The sequence below is a fragment of the Akebia trifoliata genome, chromosome 3, assembly GCF_017979445.1.
Source record: "Akebia trifoliata isolate Shusen 1 chromosome 3, ASM1797944v1, whole genome shotgun sequence".
Lineage (NCBI taxonomy): Eukaryota > Viridiplantae > Streptophyta > Magnoliopsida > Ranunculales > Lardizabalaceae > Akebia > Akebia trifoliata.
In genome coordinates, this window is record NC_141377.1 from 27,452,885 (window position 1) to 27,479,186 (window position 26,302).

A 26,302-nucleotide genomic window follows, 5' to 3' on the forward strand; every position below is an offset into this window, starting at 1 on the left:
TTCAACACAAATAACAAATTAAAATTCCCACAGATTGAGTCTCCATTCCGCTTCCATCTTCACCTCTCTCTCCTTAAAATGGCGGTTATAAGAACCCTAATTCGATCGAAACGTTCTCTTTGAGAAATAACTTTTCAGAGGCTTTTCTGCAATTCTTTCTATCTTTCTATCGATATCGATATATCTATGTCTATGGCTTCGATTCTTTATATGATCTTTCTATCCCTCTTAAGCATCGAAGCATCATCATCATCATCTGTTTCAGTCGGATCTCGCTCGATCCTTCGAGCTCTAAGTGGCCCTGATCCACCAGACGCAGCTGTCGATTTGAACAGTACGAGTTTTGATTCAGTTCTTGGCCATTCTCCTGCTTCGTTCGCAATTGTTGAATTCTTCGCTCATTGGTGAGTAAACCTAGATCGAAATATGATTGATCTTGTATCCTATGATTAAGTTCTTTAATTAATCAGTTGCTTTTAAATTAATTCAGTAGTTTTTTATTTGTGTTCATTAGTTAGTGTTATATGTGATCTATGTCAGAAAAATCAAAACGAGAAACCTAAAGGGAAATTATTATTGGATAAAAATTGTTCAATAGTAGGAGTTTGCAATGAATTTGGAAGTTTGGGATGTTCGTGTAACACCCAAATCTTTTTTTTCTTTCTTTTTGATAGATAAAGCAACCTTAAGAGTTACAAATTGATTCCCACCTAGGAAAATTTCAAAGAAAAAAAAATCTTGAAGTCAAGAAACAATTTTGCCAAAAGGAAGATTAGGCCCTGTGGAGGGATAAATTCCTGTCCCATCTGGACTTTTCATTTGCACCATCAACACATATCCCAAAGTGGACACATGGAGTTATTTGGGTCGAGAGCTGAAGAACCAGAAGAGTAGGAAGGTCGGGGGCAAAGGAAGATTAGCATAGAGCTAGGGGTAAAGGATGGGTGGGAATAAGAAGACAAAAGGTTGGAACTAGAAGACCCAAGGTCAGGGTTGGGGGAATTTTCTATCAAATTACGTGCCATGACATATCACGCCAAATCCCTTATTTGGCGGAATTTGAGTGTGATTTTGGAAGGATTTTGTTGTTAGAATGTTACTAAGTCAAAAAGGGCTCTAATTAAGCAAGATTTCCTAATTTGGATAAGGTGTAAGAAGGGCAATTGTAATCTAACTCGAATCAGGATTTTTTTCCTAGGTGGGAGGGTTTTTTCTATTTAAAGAGGGCTAAAGTAAAAGGGGAGGGGAGGGGAGAGGAGAGGAGGGGAGGGGGGGGGGAGAGAGAGAGAGAGAGAGGGAGAAGATGAGGAAGGGGGGAGATCGAGGAGAGGAAGTCATGTAACTGTGAGACTTATAGTGGAATGACTCCTCGTGCCCATGGATGTAGGCACAACGTTCCGAACCACGTAAAAAACCCTTTTGTGTTCTTTCTCTTTTTCGTTAATTTTTCATTATTCTTGCGTTTTATTAGTGAATGATCTTGCTTCAAATCAGATCTCGAGGTTAATCACAAATTTAACCTCTATAATTGGTGTTGTTCGTGGGAAAGAACAGGGAACCACGAAAAACCACATCGTACGATTGGGATCTCAATAAGGAGTTAGGGGGCTTCCCCCAAGTTGTGTCATAGTTTTTCGATCGAATTCTTTAGTGGCTCGTGTTGTGTAAATCTATATTGGTGGTATTAGCGAAGAATCTCTACATGACAGAATTATTGGGGTGATTCAAGTTGATTTGCTACCCTTCATCATGTTTATGATCCAGGAACAGAAAGGGGTTTGCGATTTATATGTTGTCGGTAGGTACGAAAACTGGGCAAATGAATCTAAAATTAGAGTCTGTTTGATTCAAATCATCATGACTCAGTGACTCACGATCGTGCTTCAACAATATTCGATTACTCTATTGGGGTCAGATCGATGGATTACATTTTGCGGTTGAATCCTTCAGTCAGGATTGAAGGTGAATGTGCACGTCATTGTACTTTGCTTATTTGGGGGTTACATCCACGTGTTGGATTTGGTTTAAATCCTTTGATTCGAATTGGTTTCCTTCCCTTTGTCTAGGGTAAATAAGGAAAGTATGAAAAAAAAGAAATATTATCAAACGAAATGGCGGTGCGGAAGGAGAAAAGAGGGCATTGTCTCAGTCCAAGGTTAAATACTTAAAAAAGGTGGAATGGAAAATAGGTGTACACCATAGGTAAGGAAAGGTGTATGTACACCACAAGATAATTGGGATCCAGGAATGCTACTAAATTAATGGCAATAATAATGCCAAGTCTATATTGATATGGCCAAGTTTATTGGGGGAAGAGGTGTACACCATAGGAAAGGAAAGGTGTATGTACACATGTTAATTGGGATCCAGGAATGCTACTGAATTATTATGTTGATTTGGCCAAAGCAACCACATAGCCAAGTCTAGTTTTCTATAACCAAATTCATGTAGAGGTGCAAGGGCTGGTGTGAAAATTATAGGGTGTTGCTATGAAAAGCATGTGTCGACAAGGTGCTATGGGAGAGGAAGGTGCTCCACAGTATTTCAATAAAATACGAGGAGGTATTTATGTTAAATTCAAAGTTCTTAGATCTTATTAATTGCTGAAACAAACAATAGGCCGAGCAATTTAGTTGCTCGAGGGTTGGATCCATGCCCATAATTAGGGGTTCCATGTGACCCAATTTGTTAATTTTTCGACCGGCAAAAAGTAACATGGGGGCTAAATGCAAGTCCAAATCTATTGAGTCGAACTTATTTATCAAAAACTTGGTTGAGTCACAACACTCCATTGAATCAAGTTTACGTCTTAAGATTTCGATCAAATAGTGTACCTTGCCGAACTGGTTTAATTGCTCGGGAGAATTTAGGGTTGGAACCAGAAGACCTAAGGTTAGGTCGGGGGAATTCTCTCTCGAATGACGTGCCATGGCAGATCACGCCAAATCTCTTATTTGGCAGGATTTGAGCGTGATTTTGGAAGGATTTCATTGTTAGAATATTACTGTTAGTATTTAGAAGAGAAAGAGAGATTTAGAGGAGAAGTTTAGAGAGAGGCTCAATAGAGTAGTTTCTATGAGCCTTTTCTCTTATATTCATATAAGAGAATTAGGGTTACAGTTAAGTGGGACATGTGGAACTGGAAAAGATCAGTTTGCCCCCACACGTCCTATACATACCAATAACACTCTCCCTCAAGTTGGAAAGTCCAACTTGGAACAAACTAAAGAAACTACATAAAATAAACTACTAAAGAAGAGAAAATAAAAGAAACTAAAGAAAAGATAACACTCCCCTTCAAGCTAGAGCATAAATATTAAGTAAATCCAGTTTGGAGCAAATAAGATTGAGGTGACTACAGTTAAGTGCCTTAGTGAACATATTCACCAACTGATCTTTAGACTTCACGAACGGTGTACTAATTACCCCACATAAAATCTTGTTTCTGATAAAGTGACAATCTGTCTCAATGTGCTTTGTTCGCTCATGACACACTGGATTGGAAGCAATATGAATTGTAACTTGATTATCACAATATAATCGCATAGGAGTAACTATCTTAACACCCAATTCTTCGATAAAATTCTTAACTCACGTCAGTTCATATGTCACAAGAGCCATTGCTCTATATTTTGCCTCTGGACTAGACCTTGCAACCACATTTTGCTTCTTACTTCTCCAGGAAATCAAGTTGCCTCCTAAGAAAGTGCAATACTCAGATGTAGACCTCCTATTAGATGGAGAACTTGCCCAGTCATCATCACATACCCCTTTAAGTCTAAATGATCTTTAGACTTATACCACAAACCACGTCCTGGAGATCGTTTAAGAAATCGAAGGATCCGAACAAAAGCTTGGAATCCTTGGCGTTTCCATAAACTGACTCACTACACTTACTGCAAAAGAAGTATCTGGTCAAGTGATAGTCAAATAATTGAGTTTACCAACTAGTTTTCTGTATTTTCCTAGATCATCAAACAACTCTCCACTATCTACTATCAACTTTGAATTAGGGTCCATTGGGGTGCCCATAGGTTTACTTCCCAATATACCTGTCTCATCAAGCAAATCAAGAATATACTTTCTTTGAGCCAGGTTAATACCTTTCTTGGATCTCACAACTTTTATCCCTAAGAAAAAACGCAACTTGCCAAGATCTTTTGCTTGAAACTGTGTTTGAAGGAAGGCTTTCGACTCCTCTATTCCATTAGTGTTATCACTTGTGATGACTATATCATTAACTTAAACTATCAGAATAATAGTCCTTGAAGAACTAAAGTGCACAAACACAGAATGATCTGTCTGACACTATTTCAACCCAAATTGAACTACTACTTCACTGAATCTCTTAAACCAAGCTCGTGAAGACTGTTTTAGGCCATAAATGGCCTTTTTCAACTTACCATGTTAGACTCCCCCTGAGCAACAAAACCAGTAGGTTGCTTTATATACACGTTCTTCTCCAAATCACCATTCAAAAATGCATTCTTAACATCCAGTTGACATAAGGGTCACTAAAAGTAGGCAGCAAAGGAGATGACAATACGAACAGAGGTCATTTTTGCCACAGGAGAAAAGTTTTTGAGTAGTCTACACCATTAGTTTGATTATAACCTTTGGCCACGAGGCGAGCCTTCAACCGCTCAACAGACCCATCAGGCAAATACTTCACCACATATACCCAACGGCAACTAATAGTGCACATACTAGCAGGTAAGGACACTAACTCCCAAGTACCATTGGGATGAAGATCATCCATCTCAACCTCCATAGCTTGTCTCCAACCTGAATGAGACAAAGCATCCTGTACACTACGAGGAATAGACACAGAAGAAAGAGTTGAAACAAAACCACGATATGAAGCAGACAAATGAGATAAAGAAACAAACTTAGAAATAGGGTGTTAAGTACAACTACGAGTGCCTTTCTTTTGTGCAATAAGAAGATCAATATCAGAAAAAGTGCTAGATACCTGATCTGCAGACTGTGAAGATGATGGTAAGGTGTCTGCATCTGGAGGAGGATGGGGATAAGTGAGTGGAAATGGAACAGTAGAGGAAGAGGAAGAGCAATAAAAGATCATCATACTATACTGGATCTATAAAATATGATACATAATAACAAAATGTAACATCTGCACTAACATAAACACGACGGGCTAAAGGATCATAACAACAATAACCTTTCTGGGTACGAGAGTAGCCTAGAAATACACATTTCACTAAACGTGGGTCAAATTTGTTAAAACCAGGAGAGAATAGATGAACAAGCGAAATACAACCAAAGGTCCGTGGAAGTAAGAAAATAAAGGACTCGAAGGAAACATAACAGAATAAGGACATTGACCATCAAGAACAGGCATAGGCATACGATTAATTAAATAACATGTTATAAGAATCGCATCCCCCTAGTAAGGTTTGGGAATTTGCATCTGAAACATTAGAGAACGTGCAACTTCAAGAAGGTGTTGATTTTTACGTTCAGCAACATCATTTTGTTGAGGGGTGCGTGTACATGTAGTTTAATGAATAATACCAAAGGATGAAAGATAGTCATTCAAAGGTTCAGAATCATATTCTCTAGCATTATCACTATGAAATTACTTGATTTGCACACCAAATTGAGTTTGAATTTCAGTATGGAACAATTTAACAATAGAAAATAACTTAGAATGATCTTTCATTAAATAAAGCTATGTCATTCTCGAAAAATCATTTACAAAAGTAATAAAATATCAAATCCTACAACGAGAAACAATCCTATAAGGACCCCAAATATCAGAATGAGCTAGATTAAATTAACACGATACTCTACTAGCAGACCTAGGTGGATAAGAAACACGATGATCTTTAGCTAATTGACATGACTCACAATCTAAAACGGAATATCACTTAATGTGGGAACCATCTTTTTTAAAAAGCGGAGTTAAGGATGACCAAGTCGATAATGCCATTGTTGCAGAGTGATTGTGGCATGAAGAGTAGGCGGGCCTCCACCACCATCCAAATAGTAGAGACCTCCAGATTCATATCTCCCACTAATCGTCATCTTCGTTTTTAGACCTTAAAAAACACAATATGAGGGGTAAAACGTCACGGAACAATGAAGAGCTTGAGTTAACTTACTAATGGACATTAAACTGAAAGAAAATTTAGGGACATATAGTACAGAAGATAAAGAAAGAGTAGAACAGGGAATGAAAGTTCCAATACCAAAAACCCTAGAAGTAGTACCATTAGCAAGAGTGACAAACTGAGTGGAAGAGGAAAAATGTTGAATGGCTGAAAACAAACCTGGTGATCCAGTCATGTGATCTGACGCCCTTAAATCAATGGCCCAAGGGGATGAAGATGAAACAAGACAGGATATACCTGAATGAGCTAGAGTCGCAGTGTTGGAGGACAAGGCACTAGGTTGAGGAGGATAAAGTAACTTGGAATACTCATCATGAGAGATAGTAACCATATTTGTTTAGGAAGGCACCTGAGGCGGATCAACATAACCACCACCATTAATGTCACTAGAAATAGTTTGATTGGCCCAGTTTGTGGGCGGACTATGTCAATCCCAATAGAAATCCACAGAGTGACCATCAAGTCCACAGTGGGTACACTTTCTGGGTATATACGACCACGACCCCCACTAGAATCACAATTCCCTCCACGGCCTTTACCGTGGTTACCACGATACCCACGACTACCACCACGACCACTACTATGGCTATAATCACGATCTGTACTTTCAGAAACAATCAATGCTGATTGGTCAGATTCAAACACCAATGATGTAGCACCATAACCACCAATAAAAACTCTCTGAAAGTGAAAAAAAACTTCAGTAAGTGCAGATAATTCTTTACTGGTCTAAATTTAAGATTTAACAGAATTATATTCAGATTTCAAACTAGAAAGAAAACGAACAACATCCATCTTTTTCCATTGTCGACGTAGTACGACCAAATCAGTAGTGAGGGGCTGATATACATTGAGCTCGTTTCATATATTTTGAAGGTGAGAGTAATATGTTGGTAAACTTTGGTCACCTTGTTGAATGGAAAAGAATTCTTCAGCCAACTGATAAATCCGAGAAATATTATTCTCTCCAGAATGCAACTTGTTAACCTGAATCCAAATTTCCTTGGCAGAAGATATGAATATCAAGTTTACATCAATGGTGGAATTCATACAATTTTACAACCACGTCATAATTTGAGCATTTTCCTGAACCCACTCAAAATATTGAGGATCTTCAGTCTTAGGAGGATCATCTTTCGGATACTTAAACTTTCCCTTGGCATTAAGTAACACCTCAATAGATTTCGACCAAGGGATAAAATTATCTCCATTTAATTTGATCAAGGTCATCAGAAAATTAAAGAACTTGGGAGGAGATAGACGTTGGACTTCATCTCCATCCGAAATCACTCCACAATAAACAGATCGCACTAAATAAACCAGATTTGAAATACCAATCAGATCTGTGCAAATCTCGAGGATTCACCGCTTCGTGGCTAGATTTTGGAGAAAAAAATCAATCTGATTCACAAATTAGATTGTAATAACTAGATCTAATCGAATATGGTTTATGTACTTACATATCAAATCACAGATGACTAAAGTCCCCTTTTGATAAATCGTGGATATTCGGAAAGTAGATCTGAACCTCCTAGAGAAAAACACACCGCTAAATCACAACTTGCACCACCAAACTACAAAACACCAACTTCAAACATACTCACGTACTGTGAGTATTCATTAACTAGAAGATTAAAACCCTGGGTTATAATCAAAAGCCTAAGATTTTAATACCAAGTAGATCGAATAAGAAGAAGAAAGGGAAGTAGGAAGAGAAGGTAGGTTCTCAAACTTCAAGATCTAAATCTTGCTCTGATACCATGTTAGTGTTAGGAAGAGAGAGAGATTTAGAGGTGAAGTTTAGAGAGAGGCTCAATAGAGTAGTTTCTATTAGCTTCCTCTCTTATATTTATATAAGAGAATTAAGGCTACAATTAAGTGAGACATGTGGAACTGGAAAATACTAGTTTGTTCTCACATATCCTATACATACTAATAATAGTTACCAAGTCAAAAAGGGGTCTAATTAGCAAGATTTCCTAATTTGGATAAGGGGTAAGAAGGGCAATTGTAATTTAATTAGGATTATGATTTCTTTCCTAGGTGGGAGAGTTTTTTTTATTTAAAGAGGGCTAAGGCCATTGTAAAGGGGGAAAGGGAGAAGTTGAGGAAGGGGGGATACCGAAGAGAGAAGGTCATGTAACAATGGGATTTATAGTGGAACGGCTCCCTGAGCCTGTGGATGTAGGCACAATGTGCCGAACCACGTAAAAAACCCTTTTGTGTAGTTTTTCTTTTTCGTTCTTTTTTCATTATTCGTGCGATTTAGTGGTGAATGATCTTGTTTTAAATCAAATCTCAAGGTTAATCACAAATTTAACCTCTACAGACCCGTATGCTGATTATGATCTTCTACAAAGATTTTTCCCCTTTTTGTCAAAAGATGAAAATTTTCTTTCTTTCTTGATTTCCCAACAAACTGCAAAAGTGGTAATAGATCACAAAATCCTTTCTTTATGCCTTAAGGACCTGATTTTCCAATAAAATGGAATTAGGAAAACACCAGGAGATATGAAAGATAGAGATGAAATGATTCCAAAATTTCTTTGCATTAAAAAAATGATTGAAAAGTTGATTGACTGACTCCCCACTCTCTTTGCAAAGACAACAAAAATTTATTGAAGTAATTCCCATTGCCATAGCCAATATAGAAAAACAGTCTTTGGAGGGAACCTTTAAACATCATATTGATTTATCAGGATAACAAGGATTAACTCTAAATTTTCCATTTTCATTCATATTCCAAACCATTTGCTCTTCCTCCCTCAAAATCATGGGAACAAGGGAGATTAAATTAATAAGAGATGCATGACACACCCAATCAATGAAATTCCTTTTGAAGCCAAAATTCCACGAAAGCACCTAAATCTTTAAGATCATGAAATATCATTCCTCCCAAATAGGACGGATCCTCTTTTTATGTTAGAATACAACTTTGTAGAACAACTTGGTGACTGGCGAAGAATCCTGTCCAGACTGTGTTTTTTCGCAGGCGGATTTAGTATGGGCATCTTTAGTCTGGTTTGGACATTGTTAGAGGAGAGTTGATAGAAACAAGAGAGGCATCCTTGAGTTATGTAAGTAGGGGCAACTGCTTTTTTCCCTTAGTTTCCTTGACTGAATTTAAAATTGCCTTGGGAGATTAAGGAATTTGGTCTTTTAAGTTTAGTGGGGAGAGTGCAGTGGGTGGGCAAGGGCAGGCAAATTATCTGAAAAAAGGATTTTATTTCTGTCGTAAAATGGTTACAATTATACTACATGGGGTGCAATTGGGATATTTTGTTATTGTGGCCTCTAATGGAGAACACAGCGGTTTGGTCACTGCTGCTTTGCTTTAGTGGTAGACAAGGATGAGAGTATTGAGAAAGGAGGTAGAGCTCGTGGATTGCTCAATGAGAATGATTGCACTAGCCTTGTGCCCCCTTTGTCTCCTCCAAAACAGGTAGGAGGATACCATATTGGTCAACAAGTCCATGATTCTCTCGACTGATTGACTGATAGTCTCCCATTTAGAATTCAGTGTACAGGACCAAAGATTAATCATCATCTATGCCTTATCCCAAATACTGGGGTTGACAACATGGAATCTATTTGTGTCTGTCCTCAATGGGCAATGACTTCAATAAAAAATAGTGGAAGTTGCCTTATTATTGATGTTCTCTTGATGTTTAGATCTGTGAAGGCATTCACATTCACTTATAGAAAAACCTCGTTTTGGGCAATCTTATATGCTGTGATGCAACACAACTTTATTCACTGCCCTAGTTTTTGTTGCTGGGGCATTGATCCACTATTGTTTCTCTGATAGTGACTTTTGTTGTTTCTCTTGGATCCAATATCTTTAAGTCAACATCAAATTAATTTATTATTTTTTTGATTAAGTGTCATTAATTTATTAGTTTTTTGATAAGTGTTATTAATTTATTATTAGTGCCTTCACCAACTATTTGTGATTGGCACTAATATAATTCAATTGATTGTAAGTGATTACATGTAAAATGTTTTCACTATGCTTTATGTTGTTTATTCGCATATGTTGCACTGCTGGTACTCCTGCATGATCTTACCTCGGCGTGTTAATATGAATTGAGAAGTTGCAGTTCCATATGCAGTATTTTGGATAGGAAAAAGTATCTATAACCTAGGGCATTATTTGTTTTTTATAAGGAGTTAACAAGTGGTTAGATTTGTTAACTTGGGTGCTGTAATCTCTATATAATTAAGTAAATCAAATGAAAATATTTAGATGTTGATTTCTTATCAAAGGAAGCCATGATGCTAGAGTGCATTTATGAGGAAATAATATGGAAGAGATTTTCTAAGTAAGTTGGTTGCACTTTATTCCAAGAAGGATGGATTTAGAGAACGGCATGAGAATGCAGAATGATTGTGGGAGTAAAATTTTGGAAATTAAATTTCAGGGAGCACTGTGGTTTGAGTAGATTGTACATCTGAATGTATTGGTTTTCTCTTTAGCAGATTTAGTAGATTTTTTTTCTTTGATCAATAAAAACAGACACATTAATAGAAGTTAGAGAGCAAAAGAAAGGAAAAGAGAAGAGGAGTAGCCAGTAAAGGGATGGCTAGGACTTAATGCAAGAGCTTATTCCATTTATGGCCAAAGTCTTCAAATTTCATTTTGCAGAACTTCTTTAATAAAATTTACTTTTCACAATTTTTTGTTTGTTTGTTTCTCTTTCCTTCCTTCCTTCCTTCTTATTTTTCTTTTTGATAAATATAATCGCGCTTTATTGATTATAGAACTTTTTTATTACTATGTATGCTATTCAAAATATTAATCTTATATCATTACTTTTGCAGGTGTCCTGCTTGCAGGAATTATAAGGTATACTGTGCTACGTTTATCCTATTTGCTATCTTTTGATGCATATACTTTGCTAATGTATTTCTTGCTCAATGAATTATGCAGCCTCATTATGAAAAGGTTGCAAGGCTTTTTAATGGACCTGACGCAGTGCATCCTGGGATTATATTAATGACAAGAGTAGACTGTGCATCGAAGGTAAAGTCAGTGGTTTCTGAAATAACTATCTTATTAGTCTACAGTGATCATGTTCAGTAATTTCTTTTCAAACAGGTCTTCTGCAAACATATGTACTCCTAAATCTGATGAAAAACTTGTCCACCATGCTTATTCATGTAACATCACAGATGCCATAATCGGTAATCAAATTTCATTTTCAGAAAATTGTTTATTATCCATTTAGAAAGGGATTTTCCCTTAAAAAGAAGAACATTTACAACAGACAGTCAAAACGAAATTCTGCTAATGGCCAACGCTACCCAAGTAGTCATTATTTTTTCTTTGCACTTGGTTTTCCACTTAATCCTTTTTTAGCGGACTTCATAATTTCAACGCGGGCATAATGGAGAGAAATATTGATTTTTTCCCCCAAATAGCACTATGAATCAAATAACGTCTCAAAATGGATTGAAATTGTGTCTACCTAGAATATGAAAGGTGTATAGCTTAGTACCATGCAATCACCAGGCATGCACTATAATAAATGTTAAATAGGTAGGGTTATAACTGCTGGAGTCTGCATAGGTAGAAAATGTCCAATATGACAAATCCCATTATTAGCATTAAATTGCAGAATACTTCATGAAAAATGGACCCCCTCCAAAAAAAAAAAAAAACTAAACAGAAAATATGTTTTAGTCTTTTTTTCCTTACGTTGGTTTTTCACCACTAAGTAATTACACTACAACATCCATTCTAGGCAACAAAAAAGAGAGAACAGGGGGCTCAGTCATTGCTAGTAATCATGCAATGAATGAATTGGGTTGTGTACATCCTCAGTTTTGTTGCACAATACATAATTTTTTTCGTATGAATTTACTTTCATTATAGTTACAACTATGAGCAGATCTTGTCCTCAATTGCCATCCATAAGAAGGAAATGCACTTTGGAGCTCCAGTCACCTTAAAAGGGCTCGGCTTAACACCTCTTGGACCCTCAATTGATTCAATTGATAAAGTTGTTTACTATCTATTTATACTCTTCCACTTCCTTCAAAACATGTAGAAGACTTGCATTAATTTGTTCTTTCCTTTCTCTTTAAGGTGTTGCATTTATTTTTTGGGCCATTTTCTTGAAAGCATGTTTTTTGGTGATTAGTTCTACTTTTTGAATCTGTGACAGCACAGATAAATACAAAGCTTTGTGATAGATTTTCGGTTAGCCATTATCCTATGCTCCTATGGGGCCCTCCTTCTAAATTTGTGTCTGGTGGTTGGGACCCTAAACAAGACAAAGGTGAAATACATGCCATTGATGATGGACGAACAGCTGAACGCTTGCTTAATTGGATCAACAAGAAAATGGGCAGGTATGCTTATTTATCCATTTATTTATTTCAATGTCATTTATGGTAGGTTTTTTTTTCACAAAGTTGGATTATATTGGACTACACATGTCAATGCTGTGATATAGGGATTATTTATGATTTTTAATTTAATATCTCTTTATTTAATTTTGGTTTTTCTGAATTGTCATTTATTTATGTAGAAAGGCTTAGTAATGCTTCTTAGTTTTGCAGTAAAAGACTTTTCTCGTTGGGCAAGGTCTGAACTAATTTTAATGATGGTTCAGTTAGTCAAAAGTCAAGAGTTTGTACTTGAAATCTTTACTGTGACATTCTTGATTCCTATTCTGGTCGATGATATATGAAACATTTCTATATTTACAATCTGGATAATATAGACCATTTGGAAGAATAGATTTTCTTTTGTTGAATAAGCGTGGGCTAAGGTAGACCTCTGACCTTAACAAATGAAAGTGGAAACCTTAAAATGATTTGTTGGGGGGGGGGGGGGGGGGTTCTATGAATCTGTTTGGTGTGGATTTCAAAGGAGAAGAAATAGTAGTGAGCATAATACATACGGATTTACGTAGTTCATTGTTGAAGATATATGTGGACCCTCATGGCCAATCCACTAATAGTAAGCATAATACAATTAATTAGAATGTTAAAAATAGAAAATACAATCAATATATTTCTTGCTTCTATGCTCCAATGAGAAGTCTAATAGTCGTGAAGTCATTTGCATAATGGAATTGAGCTTCGTGATCCAGTCCAGAATTCCATTAGAAATTGAATTCTACCTTTTGAGTACTCTTTCTTGTATATAGATTCTAGTCCCTTGCTCAATCCGATACTTCGTCTGTGTGGTCAATCCCTATGGGTTTCAAGATTCAGATCGACTTGTTAGGCTAGGAAAGATGGCGAATCTGTAATCATTTACTAATGCACTGCCCTATTGCTTGTGATATTTGGATGTTTTTCTTCAATCTCTTCGACATTGTTGCTTGTCTTCCTAGGATGGTCAAGGATCTTTTTGGCTCTTGGATGTGCTTGGGTTCATCCTTTACGTTTGCAAAGAGAATTCTTTGGCCTCTTCTTCCCTTTGCCATGTGTTGGGGCATTTTGGAAAGAAAGAAATCAGTGGGTTTTTGAAGGAATTTCGGCTTCTTTTTAGAAAATCATTGTGTCTATCAAAGGTTTTTTTGTTTTATTGGTGTGTAAAGCCTTTGAGGAGTTCAAGGGAGTTTTCTTTGATGACTTTATGGGGGAGATGGGATTGGTTTGTAGATTATAACAGTAGGGGCTGGGTTTTTTGTTCTCTGTTTTTGGTTGGTTGTCATTCCTCTTGTATTATTTGTTGGTCACCTCGACCACTTCTAATGCAAATTGCTTTTCCCGATAAAAAAAAATTCTTATTAATTTAGATTGTATTTAGCCATGATAACTTTTTTTTCCAATTCTATTATATCTATGTACCCATTTTGGGTTTATGGGGTCTCTTTCCTAGCTCCTTGTTGTGTCTGATGCTGAATGTTTTCTTTGTTCTTCTTAGGGTAATTCTAAGTGACCTTTCAGTACAAACTGATAAAAGTTCCAAGAAGTGGTTAAACTCTAGATCAATCAATAATAGTTTGGTTATGCCTGAGTGAAATATTTTCTCATTTCCTTAAGTTTTCTTCCTCTTTTATTTTTATTTTTATTCTAGTATGGTAGTATTATGTGTTTGTCTGTGTAAATCTTCTACTTTTCTCGTCACTCTCTTCATGTTCTGATTTCTGAATGTCTGAAAGGACATGGATATGAAGTGTAGACACCACAACCATCGAATCTAGACACGTAGACTTATCAACACAGTTGTATTATAATTCTTGTATGAATCATTACTGTTAAAATATAATGTAGTAGAAGATACATTGAACTGCATGTGCCACAATTTAATGTAAAAAACATGATAGATAAATTTAACTTCTCTTCTTGATATCTGTTTTTAGTTGTATGTGATGCTTGTATGACAACAATCTTAAGATGCATCATTCTTATGATGTGTTGCTTTTCCATGTGTTTTTTGTGATCTTAGTGATGAAGTTCATTAGTAATAATATTTCTGTTGGTATATGCCATCATATTCGTCACGTTGTGACTGCTAGCTTCAGGTGGATTAAGATGATGGATATGTTTTTGATACTCCTTTAACTTCACAGTGCATACAGCCTGGATGATGAGAAATATGAGAATGAGCATCTCGCACTAAATGCATCGGACCCTGAACAGGTTTCTTAGATAAGAACACTGCTTCAATTTTGCATAAGCTGCACTTTTCATTCAAGAATATGATGTTAACCTTTGTATTTATATGGCCCATGAAAGATTGTACGTGCGATATATGATGTTGAGGAGGCAACCTCGAAAGCATTTGACATCATCTTAGAACACAAGGTAGACTCAATTATTGGGTTAAATTTGGGTATTCTGTACCTATGGAAATTTATGACAACTTCTACCCGTCTCTTATTTCCCATTTTGCAGATGATCAAGTCAGAGACTCGAGCACCTCTTATAAGGTTCCTTCAACTCTTGGTGGCTCATCACCCTTCTAGGAGGTCAAAACCAAACGTCTTGTCGCATACTTGATCTGTGTAACGCGCTGCTTCCTTCACTTATGCTAATTTTGTGTATCAGGTGTCGAAGTGGAACTGCAGAAATACTCGTGAACTTTGATGACTTGTGGCCTTCTGATATTTGGTCCTTCGATACACAAGAGGCTGTTGTTTCTCAGGGAAAGAATGCACCTAAGATTTTCCGGATTTGCGGAAAAGAAGTCCCTCGTGGATATTGGGTGTGTACAATTAGGCTGTACGTTACATTGGATTTGATGTTTTGTTTTTGTGCTTTGGTTCACACTAACCACGTTTCTCTTCACTCTAGCTCATTCACTATTAACAACTTTTAGTAAGATGATTGTTTCTCAGTATAAAACATCAATTGAGTTAGATCTTCCTTGAAAACATTTACCTATAATCCTGTTCATGCAAGTGTGGGAAAGTCCTTTGATCCCTTAACATATGAACTTGAAGTTAATGAGCTCTAGGATGCTGCAGCTTGTCTATTTTATGAGAAAGATGTAGTGACAGGGTAACTCATCACAGTAGTGTACATATAGCAATGCACATGACATCTAACATGGGGTTATGCTACTAAAATGTAGAATATGCGATTCTTGATATTTATGTGCACAAGGGCAATTCTATTGTTGAAGGCATCTAATTTAGGGTGGGAAACAAGATGAGGATAAGGTTTTGGTAGGATAATTAGTGTGGTTATGAAGTGTTCTCGAATATTTATAGGCTTTTTGATGTTGGACATGCTTGCATGGCTGGCTCTAAGGACTGAAGCCTATGAAACATGACCTGACACTTGCATAGGCAACAAAAGAAAATCCCCATTTTCCTTGTTGAAACTTTTCACGATAGCCAATAAAACATTTTGGGCCTAAAACCTTTTTAAAAAGAAAAAAAGGTTGTAATTGAGTGGATATATAAGGTCTAGGTATCCTGTTTACTGGTTGCCATATGAGTTGAAACACCTATAGATAGATAGAGTGTTCAATTCGATCCATGTCACATCCAAACTTAGATTTTGATTGCAGGTTGGTTTTTGCAGTTTGTTTAGTTTTATTTATTTTTTTCTTTTAGTTTGGTCACATGGTTTTTAGAAGACAATAATTGGATTGGCTGTTAAGGTCTAGGTATCCTGTTTAACAGGATGTCATTGGAGTTGAGACACCCATACATAGTGTGTAATTGGATTCCAGTCACATCCAAAAAGTGAATAGGATGACTCTTCTAATTACTAAAGGTTACTTTTGCAGGCCAATGAATATATATTACATAAGCGTCTTCTACATTTTTTATGTTTTTCCTCGTTCAAACCATATTAAAAAGTACCGATCAAAAAAAAAAAAAAAGTGGAAAAAGTAACTGTTACCATAGAGTAACCCCATTGAATTAGCACTCCAAGCCAAATAGTGAACAGAGGTATGATTTTATTTCTCATGACTTTGTCCTCTACTTGGCTTGCTGTTTCTTTTTATATTACTGGCTGCTATCTATGGGTGTCATAGTGAGATCAATCCCTGATTGTTCCCAGCTGCATTGGATTCTATGTTGCAGATATATTGTCGTGGTAGCAAGAATGATACCAGGGGCTTCAGGTAATACTATATTTCTCTTTTTTATGTTCTTTGTCTTATTATATATCCTACATGTATAACTGTATCTTCTCACTATCTTATGTTGATCTTGCTATACTTGTTCTTTGATCATTCTACCAATCTATTTTTATCCACAAAAGATTCAGTTATCCATGAGTATTTTACCATTGTTTTTTCAGAACACAAGCACGAAAACACGATCGCATATGTAGCATTTGTAGTTCATTATTTTTTAAGCATTTCATACTGTTAAGGATAATACTGGTTTCTAAAATTGATCCTAATGTTGATTATTTAGAAGGTAAATTCTCGTTTGCTATTTCAACATCTTCTTGAAACCGATGTATCATCTTTTATATAGTTTTTTTTCTCAAACCTATTACCCAAAGCCATCTAATCATTGATGTTACCATTCAATCTTTTCATTACACAAACCAATTTCCCATTCATAAATAAGATTTGTCTTCTATTGGTGGAGTCGGGACAAGTCGTAGATGCAAGGTTTAAAATCTAGTAAGGAGAGAAGGCTAGGTTATTTTGACCATAGTTGTCATATGCGATCACATATTTGATTTTCAATCAGATTTCACATTTGTGAAAATTGATCGTTGGGTCTATAAGCTGTCACATATTGTAGTATGCAATCTCATACATGTCCAATGGTCAAAATTTCTTACCGTTGGACATGAAAGATCTAATTTTCTTTCTTTTTAAACCTAGATTGTCTATAAATACTCCCTCCCCTCTCCCATTTCTTACCACTCTCTTATCTACATCTACTATTTACAAATTTCATATTTTCTTATCAATATTATGTTAATATACTTCATTGTAATGTTTGTATAACTTATGGGTTATAAATATATCTACATTATCTAGTCCATCACTTCTAAGTTCTAACATCTTCTACAACTTATAAGTTATAAATTTATGACAAAGTTTTTAAATGACACACATATGCGACTTTCATATGCACACAAAATATGCTTGGTCACACATGGCCGCATATGTGGTTTGACCATATGATTTCGACCGAGTCCATACCGAAACATTCAATGTTTTCTTCTAGTCTCCATCAAGCCATTTTGAGAGGTTACAAAGCTTTCAACCATGCATTATGGTCCAAGGTGATGTAGGACATCTACAATCCTAGTTAGAGCTTCACTAGTATTTCTATTTCTATTTCTACTACTTCTACTAGGATTTCTATTTCTACTTCTAATAGGATTTCTATTTCATAGTTATGTTAGGAGTAATTCCTTGTTAGTTTCTAATTTGTTTTAAATTCGTTTTTATTATTTAGACTATAATTAGAAGTGCTTAGAAGTCTCCAATTTGAGTTCTAATAGGATTATAAAGTTAGTATTGTATTATAGATAGGTTAGGAATATTAATTTTTAATATTTTAATAGGATTACAAGTTGTTATGATGGAGTTATCTATATAAAGAACTCCAAATCCGAAAATCAATAATCAATTCAATTATCTTTTCTCTTTTAATTACTTTTTTAAGCTTTATGCTTTATTTTCTTTCAAGCTATTGTTTGTTTATCAATTGAATCTATTGATTCAAATTGACTTTAAGTGTTCTATTGAACATTATCTATCGAATCTATTGATTCACATGCTTCCGCTATTTCAAGTGGTATCAGTGCTTTTGCTACGATCCACAAAAGATGGATGGTGAAAGTGATTTTATCACAAAATCTTATCTAGAAACTCAATTGGAAGCCAAATTGGAGAAGTTTGAAGAAAGAATCACCAACAAAATTATGGCTATGTTGGAGTCCCGTGTTCAAGGCATGGTTCTCAACACCATTGAGAAGGAGAAAGGTAAGAAAACTTTTGGAGAAGAAGATTTAAAGGATTCCCACCATCCCTCCCACAATTCCCCTCATAATTCAGCCCCTAGAAACTCTTCTAGAGAGGCCGAATTCCCTCAAAAGCAGAACCTTACCCATAATTTTGGTTTTGCCTAAACCGTTCCACTTCTCACACACCAGACCACCCTTCCTCAACCTTCTAACCATATTGCATCACTCCTACACCCTCAAAATAAAATCCCTCACCCTCCAACAGCTACATATTCGCCCCCACAAAACGTTTCTCCTAACCCTCAAAACCCATCAAATAACTTCAATGACCCTTTAACGACCATAACAGCTCCATATAACACTGGTTTGGTGAAATGAAGTCTCTTCTGATCAACTGGTCTAGAGTTGCAAATTTTCCTAAAGCCGCCAACCAAAGGAAAATCGATATCTTAGGAGGTATCTTACCACCCCAGACAAATGAGTGAGGTAAGAACGTTGTACTACTTGGAGCAATGCTATCATACAAAGATTTAACCGTAAACTTCCCATCCCGAGTACCTACCCCCAATCTCTTATCTTTCGAAGAGTTCTGCACATAGCTATTCCCCACTATAACAATTAACCTCCTTAGCGTGTCCACCTCGTTGAAAGTTCTTTTAAACCCAAAGTCCCATTTTAGCGCGCCATTTTCCAATCTCTTGAAAACAGAAACGACTTGATTTTTTTTCAAAGATAAATGAAATAGATCCGGAAATGAGTCTGAAGGGGATCATTCCCACACCACCAGTCCTCCTAGAACCTCACCTTAGTCCCACTCCCAACCTTACATTTCACTCTGCTCTTAAATGCCGGAAGTCTTCTAAGGATGCCTTTCCACACTCCACACCCCAACATGTCTCTCGCCAAACCACTCTCCTACCCATTCCCATTTACACCATATTTGTCCACGATAACTTCCTTCAAAGACTGTCCCCCTCCTCACCGAACCTCCAAAGCCACTTCCCCAACATAGCCGAATTCATATAGCAAAATTTGCGAATACCCAATTTCTCATTCTTCTTGGGTGAACATAACTTACTCCAACTCACCCAATGATATTTTCTCAAGCCGTCTTTACCATGCCACAAAAAATCTCGGCAGATTCTTTCTAATTGCACTTCCACATATCTTGGCAAGGAAAATAAAGAAAAAGTATAGATGAGAAAGCTAGCCAAAACACTTTTAATAAGGGTAATCTTCCCTCCTTTAGATAAAAGCTTTGCTTTCCAGATACTAAGTTTCTTTCTCATCCTTTTGATCACCGGCTCCCAAATGTCTTTACTAGTGTAACCCATCCCCAAAGGAAGCCCTAAGTATGTGGATGGAAGGGCCCCTATCTAAAACCCAATCGAGGCCGTTGCAACTTCCAACCCTTCTACCTCACCTACCACAAATAGCTTGCTTTTGCGAAGATTTACCGGGATACTAGAGATTACTTCAAAACACCCAAGAATGCCGTTTAAGAAACTCAACTGTCTTGGAGAATAGTCCAAAAAGATTAAGGTGTCATTTGCAAACTGTAGATGAGAAACCACATGACCGCCCACCCTACTAGAATAACCGGTAAGCTCTCCCTCAATGACCGCCTTGGAAAGCATCCTTCCCAATGCCTCCATAACTATCATAAACAAAAAAGATGACAACAGATCTCCCTGGCGAAGACCCCTCGAGCTTCTAAAATACCTAGTTGAAGATCCATTGACCAAGATTGAAAACATATAAGTTGAAATGCACTTTATGACCCACCTTTCACCAAACCCCATCCTCCTTAACATATACTTCATCAAATTCCAATTCACATGATCATAAGCTTTCTCTAGATCAACTTTGCAGACTAACCCCAAAATTCTCGCTTTTCTGCACGAATCAATGCATTCATTTGCTATAAGAACCTTGTCCAAAATTTGTCTCCCTGCTACAAAAGCTCCTCGAGCCGGACCAATGATATCGCTTAACATAGTCTTAAACCTGGAAACTAAGACCTTCGAGATGATTTTATAAATTGAACTCACCAGACTAATCGGTCCTTGATATCTTCTGTTCTCGACACCTTAGGAATCAGAGCAAGGAAAGTACAGTTAGAGCCCAGATCTAAGAATCCTTCTCTGTAGAAGTCCTCGATAGTCACCATCACATCTTCTCTCACTATCTCTCAACAAGCTTTGAAGAAACCTAGAGAGAAACCATTTGACCCCGGGGCCTTGTCACTAGCCAAACCACACACCACTCCCCACACTTCGTTTACATTGAACGGTCTTTCAAGCCACCTCTGTTGCTCTAGGGAAATGCTATCAAAATGTAAGGATTCTAATGTAGACCTATCTACGTACTCCTCCGTATACAAATTACTGTAGAAATTAGGGGTGCAACTTGGTTCGGGTCGGTTCGGTTTAGAGCAAAATCAGAACCGAACCGACCAAGGTCGGTTCCATTATATAAGAACCAGATCCGAACCGATTTGATGTAGAACCGAACCAATCCAAACCGATCTTAATTCGGTTTGGTTCGGTTCGGTTCCATGGGTTGTAAAAAAAAAATTACACAAATTTATCAAAAATTATGTAAACACATGAATTAAGTTGGGTTTGAATCGAATTTATAAATTATGTACACAAATTTATCAAAAATTATGTACACAAATTTGTCAAAATTATGTAAACACATGATGAATTAAGTTGGGTTGAACCGAATTGAAAAATTATGTACACAAATTTATCAAAAATTTGTCAAAAATTATGTACACAAATTTGTCAAAATTATGTAAACACATGATAAATTTGTGTAAATTCGGTTAGATTAATTTCAAAAAAAAAAAAAATGGATTTCTAAAATTTATTGAAAAAATTAATTATTTTCCAAAACTACAAAACCCAAAACAAAATGGGTTTCCATGAGAGGTACCTGCAGCTACACGCCGAGAGAGAGAGAAACACTCTGAGAGAGAGAGACACGTCGAGAGAGAGAGAGAGATTCGTCGGCCACCTGCAGCTAGCCAGCCAGCCACATGCCCGCGGTCGCACGCCAGTAACCGCACGCCGAGAGAGAGAGAGAGATGCTTCCTTACCTCAAGACGAGAGAGAGAGAGAGAACGGGCTGCAGCTCACAGCCGGTCGCCGGAGTTGAGATGCAAACACAGCTGCAATCTACTGTCGCACAGTCGCACAAATGGTAAGAGACGAGAGAGAGAGAGAGAGAGAGAGAGAGAGAGAGAGGTGACCGCCGGCAGTCGGAGTTGAACTCGCAGCCGCACGATTGTTGCAAGAGACGAGAATGAGAGAGAACAGAGAAAAGTGGGTACCGAAAGGTTTTGGGTAAAAAATGAAAAATCAATTATAAATTTAATATTTAATATTATATTAATAATGGTTCGGTTTTCGGTTTGGTTCGGTTTTTTATATTATCTAAACCGAGAACCGAACCGAATTCATCGGTTCTTCATTTTTTAAATCCGAAACCGAACCGGTAATAATTTAAACCGAACCAAACCAATCCAAATTGCATGGTTTGGTTCAGTTCTCGGTTTGAACCGAATTGAGTTGCACCCCTAGTAGAAATGCACCACCCCCTCACACACATCCTCCTCCGCTACCTTCCACGAATCATTTACTTTAAGCTTCGAAATGAAATTTACCCGGCTATTAAAGTTCGCTATACGATGGAAAAAAATGTATTTTTGTCCTCCTTGAGCCACCGAACTCTCGACTTCTATTTCCAACGTATTTCCTCCAGTGCAACTAAATTTTGGAACTCAACTTTAAGATTCACTCATCTTAGCCTCTCCTCAACACCCAAACCCCCTCTCTCCTCTTTACCCTCCAGTTCTTGTAACTCCAATAGTGCGACACTTTTCATATCATTTACAGACCCAAACATTTCCTTATTCCAGATTTTCAACTTTTCTTTGATAGCCTTCAGTTTAAGCCTCAATGCTTTTCCTGGCCTACCATCAAACGAAAGCTCGTTCCACCAAGTATCAATCATCTCCCCAAAAATTTGGTACTCTAACCACATTCTCAAATCTAAAAGGCGTAGGCCGATTCCTCAGCGACCCGGCCACCAAAGAGATAAGACAATGATCTGACATAGGATTTGGCCATTTATCCTGAGTAAGCCTTTCAAAATTTTCTTCCCAACCCAACGAAACTAGAAAATGGTCCAATCTGCTAAGATTCGGGTTCTCTTGATTGTTAGACCACGTGAACTTTCCCCCACCGAGTGGAAGATCAATCAACACATTGCGGTTGACAAACTCTGAGAATTTGCGCATCTTCAGAGTGATTCTCAACCCCCCATTCTTTTCGAACGAAAATCGGATGACATTGAAATCTCCCCCCAAAACCCACGGTTTGTCTCGACGCCCCTTGATATCATCTAATTCTTCCCAAAAGTGATTCCACTTTCTCTCTAGAGTTGGACCATACACCCCTGAAAAATCCTAGGTAAAGTCCTCTCCAATCAACCTGTATAAGACCGACACCGAAAATACTTTGATGAGATTGTCCTCCACCACCACTGACTTCCTGTTCCACAATAAAATGATGCCACCTGAAGCCCCCTAAGAAGGAAGAGCGCACCACCCAACTGATTTAATTCCCCAAATCTCCTTAATCACCCTATCATCCATCTTATCTAACTTCGATTCTTGCAAGACCACAATATGAGGTTTATGATGATGCAAAATGACTTTGATTGTTGCTCTTTTCGAGATCGCATTCAGACCCTTTATGTTCCAGAACAAGATTCTAATTGATATTTAAACTTACTAAGCACCTTCCGGCTCTCTTCCCTTTTGTGACTGTGAGTGGAAAGTCCTCCACTGATCTCTTAAGTTGAATAATTTCTTTCTTCAGTTTTTTAATCTTCTCCTTGATCATATTATTACAGCACGATAAATGTCTCGTAATCTTTAACTTGGAGAATTCATACTAGAATCAATCCCTCGGTGACATCTCCACTCCCCCATTGACAGAGGGGATAACCCCTGAAATAGGCCATTGTCCCACCACCTTCTGCATACAAAGCTCCACTCCCTTGCTAGTTTTCAGGGCCACATTAACGAGTAACTGAGACACCTTACCTTCGTTTCTGACGGACATCCCTAATTTCAATCCAAGATCTTAGGTGATTCATTCTCCCTAGGTTTTATTAAATTGCAAGTTTTTCTTAGTTTTAATTATTTTGATAAAATTTAGTTTTTTCTCGAAAATCTCACCCTTGATTAGGCATATTCCGAGTCGAGATCCTTAGTTGGATTCTTGATTTGAGTTATCTGCCAAGAATTTGAATATTAGGATTATATTTAACTAGGTTATTTTATTGGATTTATTCTCCCTAGGTTTTCTTAAATTGCAAATTTTTTCTTAGTTTTAATTATTTTCGATAAAATTTAGTTTTCTCCAAAATCACACACTCTTGATTAGACATATGCCTTTAAAAACACTGGGTTGATCAACTTACTAAGTCAACAAACATATGATCATTCATTATTATAGTATAAAATAATTAGTAAACTAAAACCATTTTACATGCTTTTACCGTGGCCAAATAGAATGCACACTAAATTAGTCCAACATGGGATCTAACTAACTGCAACTTTGTAAAATTAGAGAATATGCAGTTCTATTAACTAGGAAATCCAGTAAAAAAGATGTCAATGTACACCCCAGTTTTGTTAACTAATTGTTTTATTTATTTATTTATTACTATTATTGTTTACAAGCACTGGTTTCTTCATGTTACCTGCTTGAGATTTGCTTGAAATTCGTTAGAAGGGAAAGAGTAACACATGGTTTACCATTATACTGTTCACTGCATTGTATGTGTATGCCTCACGTGCTCTTTTTATTTTGCAGCTGTGGTTTATGGGTTCTTTTACATTCACTCTCTGTAAGAATTGAAGATGGAGAGAGTCAAGTGGTATTTACAACTTTTTGTGATTTCATTCACAACTTTTTCATCTGCGAGGAATGTCGCGAACACTTCTATGAGATGTGCTCCAGGTAAAATTAGTTGGAGTACTAGTGAGTAATCTTTAGCTCTCTCAGCTCTCCTACAAACCTGATCGCTTGGCAACTTTGTTCACTTGCAGTGTCTCTACTCCTTTCAACAAGACACGGGACTTTGTCCTTTGGTTATGGGGTGCACATAACAAAGTAAACGAGAGGCTGATGAAAGAAGAGGCATCTATGAGAACCGGTGATCCAAAATTCCCAAAGATGATGTGGCCACCAAAGCAGCTCTGCCCGTCTTGCTATCTTTCTCCACTCAGAAAAAATAATGGCACCATTTTGGTTGACTGGAACCAGGACGAGGTCTTCAAGTTTTTGGTTGGTTATTACGGGAAGAAACTCGTATCATCGTACAAGGACAAGGGTTTTCTCGAGGGTGATGCAAGTGTGTCTCTGGCTGACGACATCGTGACTTCAACGAATGTCGTTACTGTACCCTTGGGAGCCGCATTGGGTATTGCTCTTGCAAGCTGTGCATTTGGAGCACTTGCTTGCTTATGGCGTTCACAGCAGAAGAATCGGAAGTACTTCCACACACACTCTTTAAAGAACATATGATTAGTAGGAGGGTAATAATCATGTTTACGAGTATTTAAAAGAAAAAATATATAAAAAGAAAAATAATTAGGGAGAGAATCATTATGCTTTGTTGGAAGGTTTATGTTTTTTTATATTTTCTTTTCTACCCTTGACATTTCAGGCAGAGGAGAAGCTGGAGTTGAGATTATTAAAGACCAAAATGCGGCATTGCCCTTAATTAAGGTACACAACTTGGTCCAACTAGGGCTCATTATGCTCATGTGGGTAACCATTCATATACTCTTATTTTATTTTTATTTTTTGAACTTTTTTTTTGCCTGAGCATTAAATGTGGAATGTAAAGATTGATCTCAATTTAAAATTTCAAAAGTAGTTAGAGTCTTTAGATTGATCTATATACTTGTCTCATTTATTGGTTGTACATTACTTTTTCAAGTAAAAGACGACCACTATTTCATCTGTGGTTATGATTTGATTTGTTTGTAGGTAAGAACTCAAGGATTTTGCTTTTGTTTGCTATAGTAAAATATATTATGATACTAATTAATACTTTTATCTCATTTTGTTTGTACTTACCACCAGCTTTTGAATATGGGATCAGATGTTCATCTGGTTCTGATGCCATAGATGTCCCCAGTCCTGATTCATGTATTTTGGACGGAAATAAGGGTTTTGCTCCTATTTCTTGCTACATCTCCTGACATTTAAAGAAAACGGTAATATAGCAACCCTATTTCCAATAAAAGGTAATTATTCTCGATCTTCGCAACCTTGGGAAGATTCTTTAATAGAAATCTACTACAGTTGATGAAAACATAATTATCTTCATCATCAGAGTCCAAAAGCATTTGTCTAAACTCGAAAGCAAAGGAATATTGTGAAAAGTATATTTGATGAAACCAAATGATGCTCACAATTTCGATGGAAAAGAAAAGAAAAAATGTGGAAGATAGGTTTGATATTGTGACAATTAGTTCAATACTGCCTAAAATTGAAATTATCCTCCCAAAACTATTAAAATAACTTCCATCCTTACTAGAGAGTTATTGGATATATCTTCATGAACTATTCCAAAAATATCTTTATTATTATAATGACAAAAGTGGATTATAGTGGTTCACACCAAATTTCACAAAACCAAAGAAGCCTCCATATATATATATATATATATATATATATGGGTCGGGTTCCTACGACCCTTATTACGACTCACATTGCGACACTGTG

At 36.8% G+C, this 26,302-nt stretch overlaps 1 protein-coding gene across 3 annotated transcripts; it reads left to right on the forward strand.

Moving 5' to 3' along the window:
- On the forward strand, nucleotides 1–25,635 carry LOC147406256 (sulfhydryl oxidase 2-like). Of its 3 annotated transcripts, XM_086434223.1 has the most exons (12): nucleotides 2–404; nucleotides 10,956–10,980; nucleotides 11,065–11,157; nucleotides 12,307–12,488; nucleotides 14,666–14,735; nucleotides 14,832–14,900; nucleotides 14,991–15,064; nucleotides 15,144–15,300; nucleotides 16,634–16,674; nucleotides 24,380–24,526; nucleotides 24,616–25,104; nucleotides 25,236–25,635. In XM_086434223.1, exons 1-11 carry the CDS (start codon nucleotides 187–189, stop codon nucleotides 25,091–25,093), a joined length of 1,554 nt encoding a protein of 517 aa, XP_086290349.1. In that variant the 5' UTR covers nucleotides 2–186; the 3' UTR covers nucleotides 25,094–25,104; nucleotides 25,236–25,635. The 3 variants fall into 3 exon arrangements, with proteins under 3 accessions (XP_086290347.1, XP_086290348.1, XP_086290349.1); XM_086434221.1 differs by having other exon boundaries at nucleotides 1–404; nucleotides 14,832–15,064; XM_086434222.1 differs by having other exon boundaries at nucleotides 1–404; nucleotides 14,832–15,064; nucleotides 24,616–25,059.
- Nucleotides 25,636–26,302: the final 667 nt, after the last annotated feature.

What these genes read in the sequence shown, in the direction of transcription:
- LOC147406256 (XM_086434221.1), top strand. Translation starts at nt 187, where the DNA reads ATGTCTATGGCTTCGATTCTTTATATGATCTTTCTATCCCTCTTAAGC. An exon ending in AATGATACCAGGGGCTTCAG is followed by an intron (nt 16,675 to 24,379) that starts GTAATACTATAT and finishes TTTATTTTGCAG; the next exon opens with CTGTGGTTTATGGGTTCTTT. An exon ending in TTCTATGAGATGTGCTCCAG is followed by an intron (nt 24,527 to 24,615) that starts GTAAAATTAGTT and finishes GTTCACTTGCAG; the next exon opens with TGTCTCTACTCCTTTCAACA.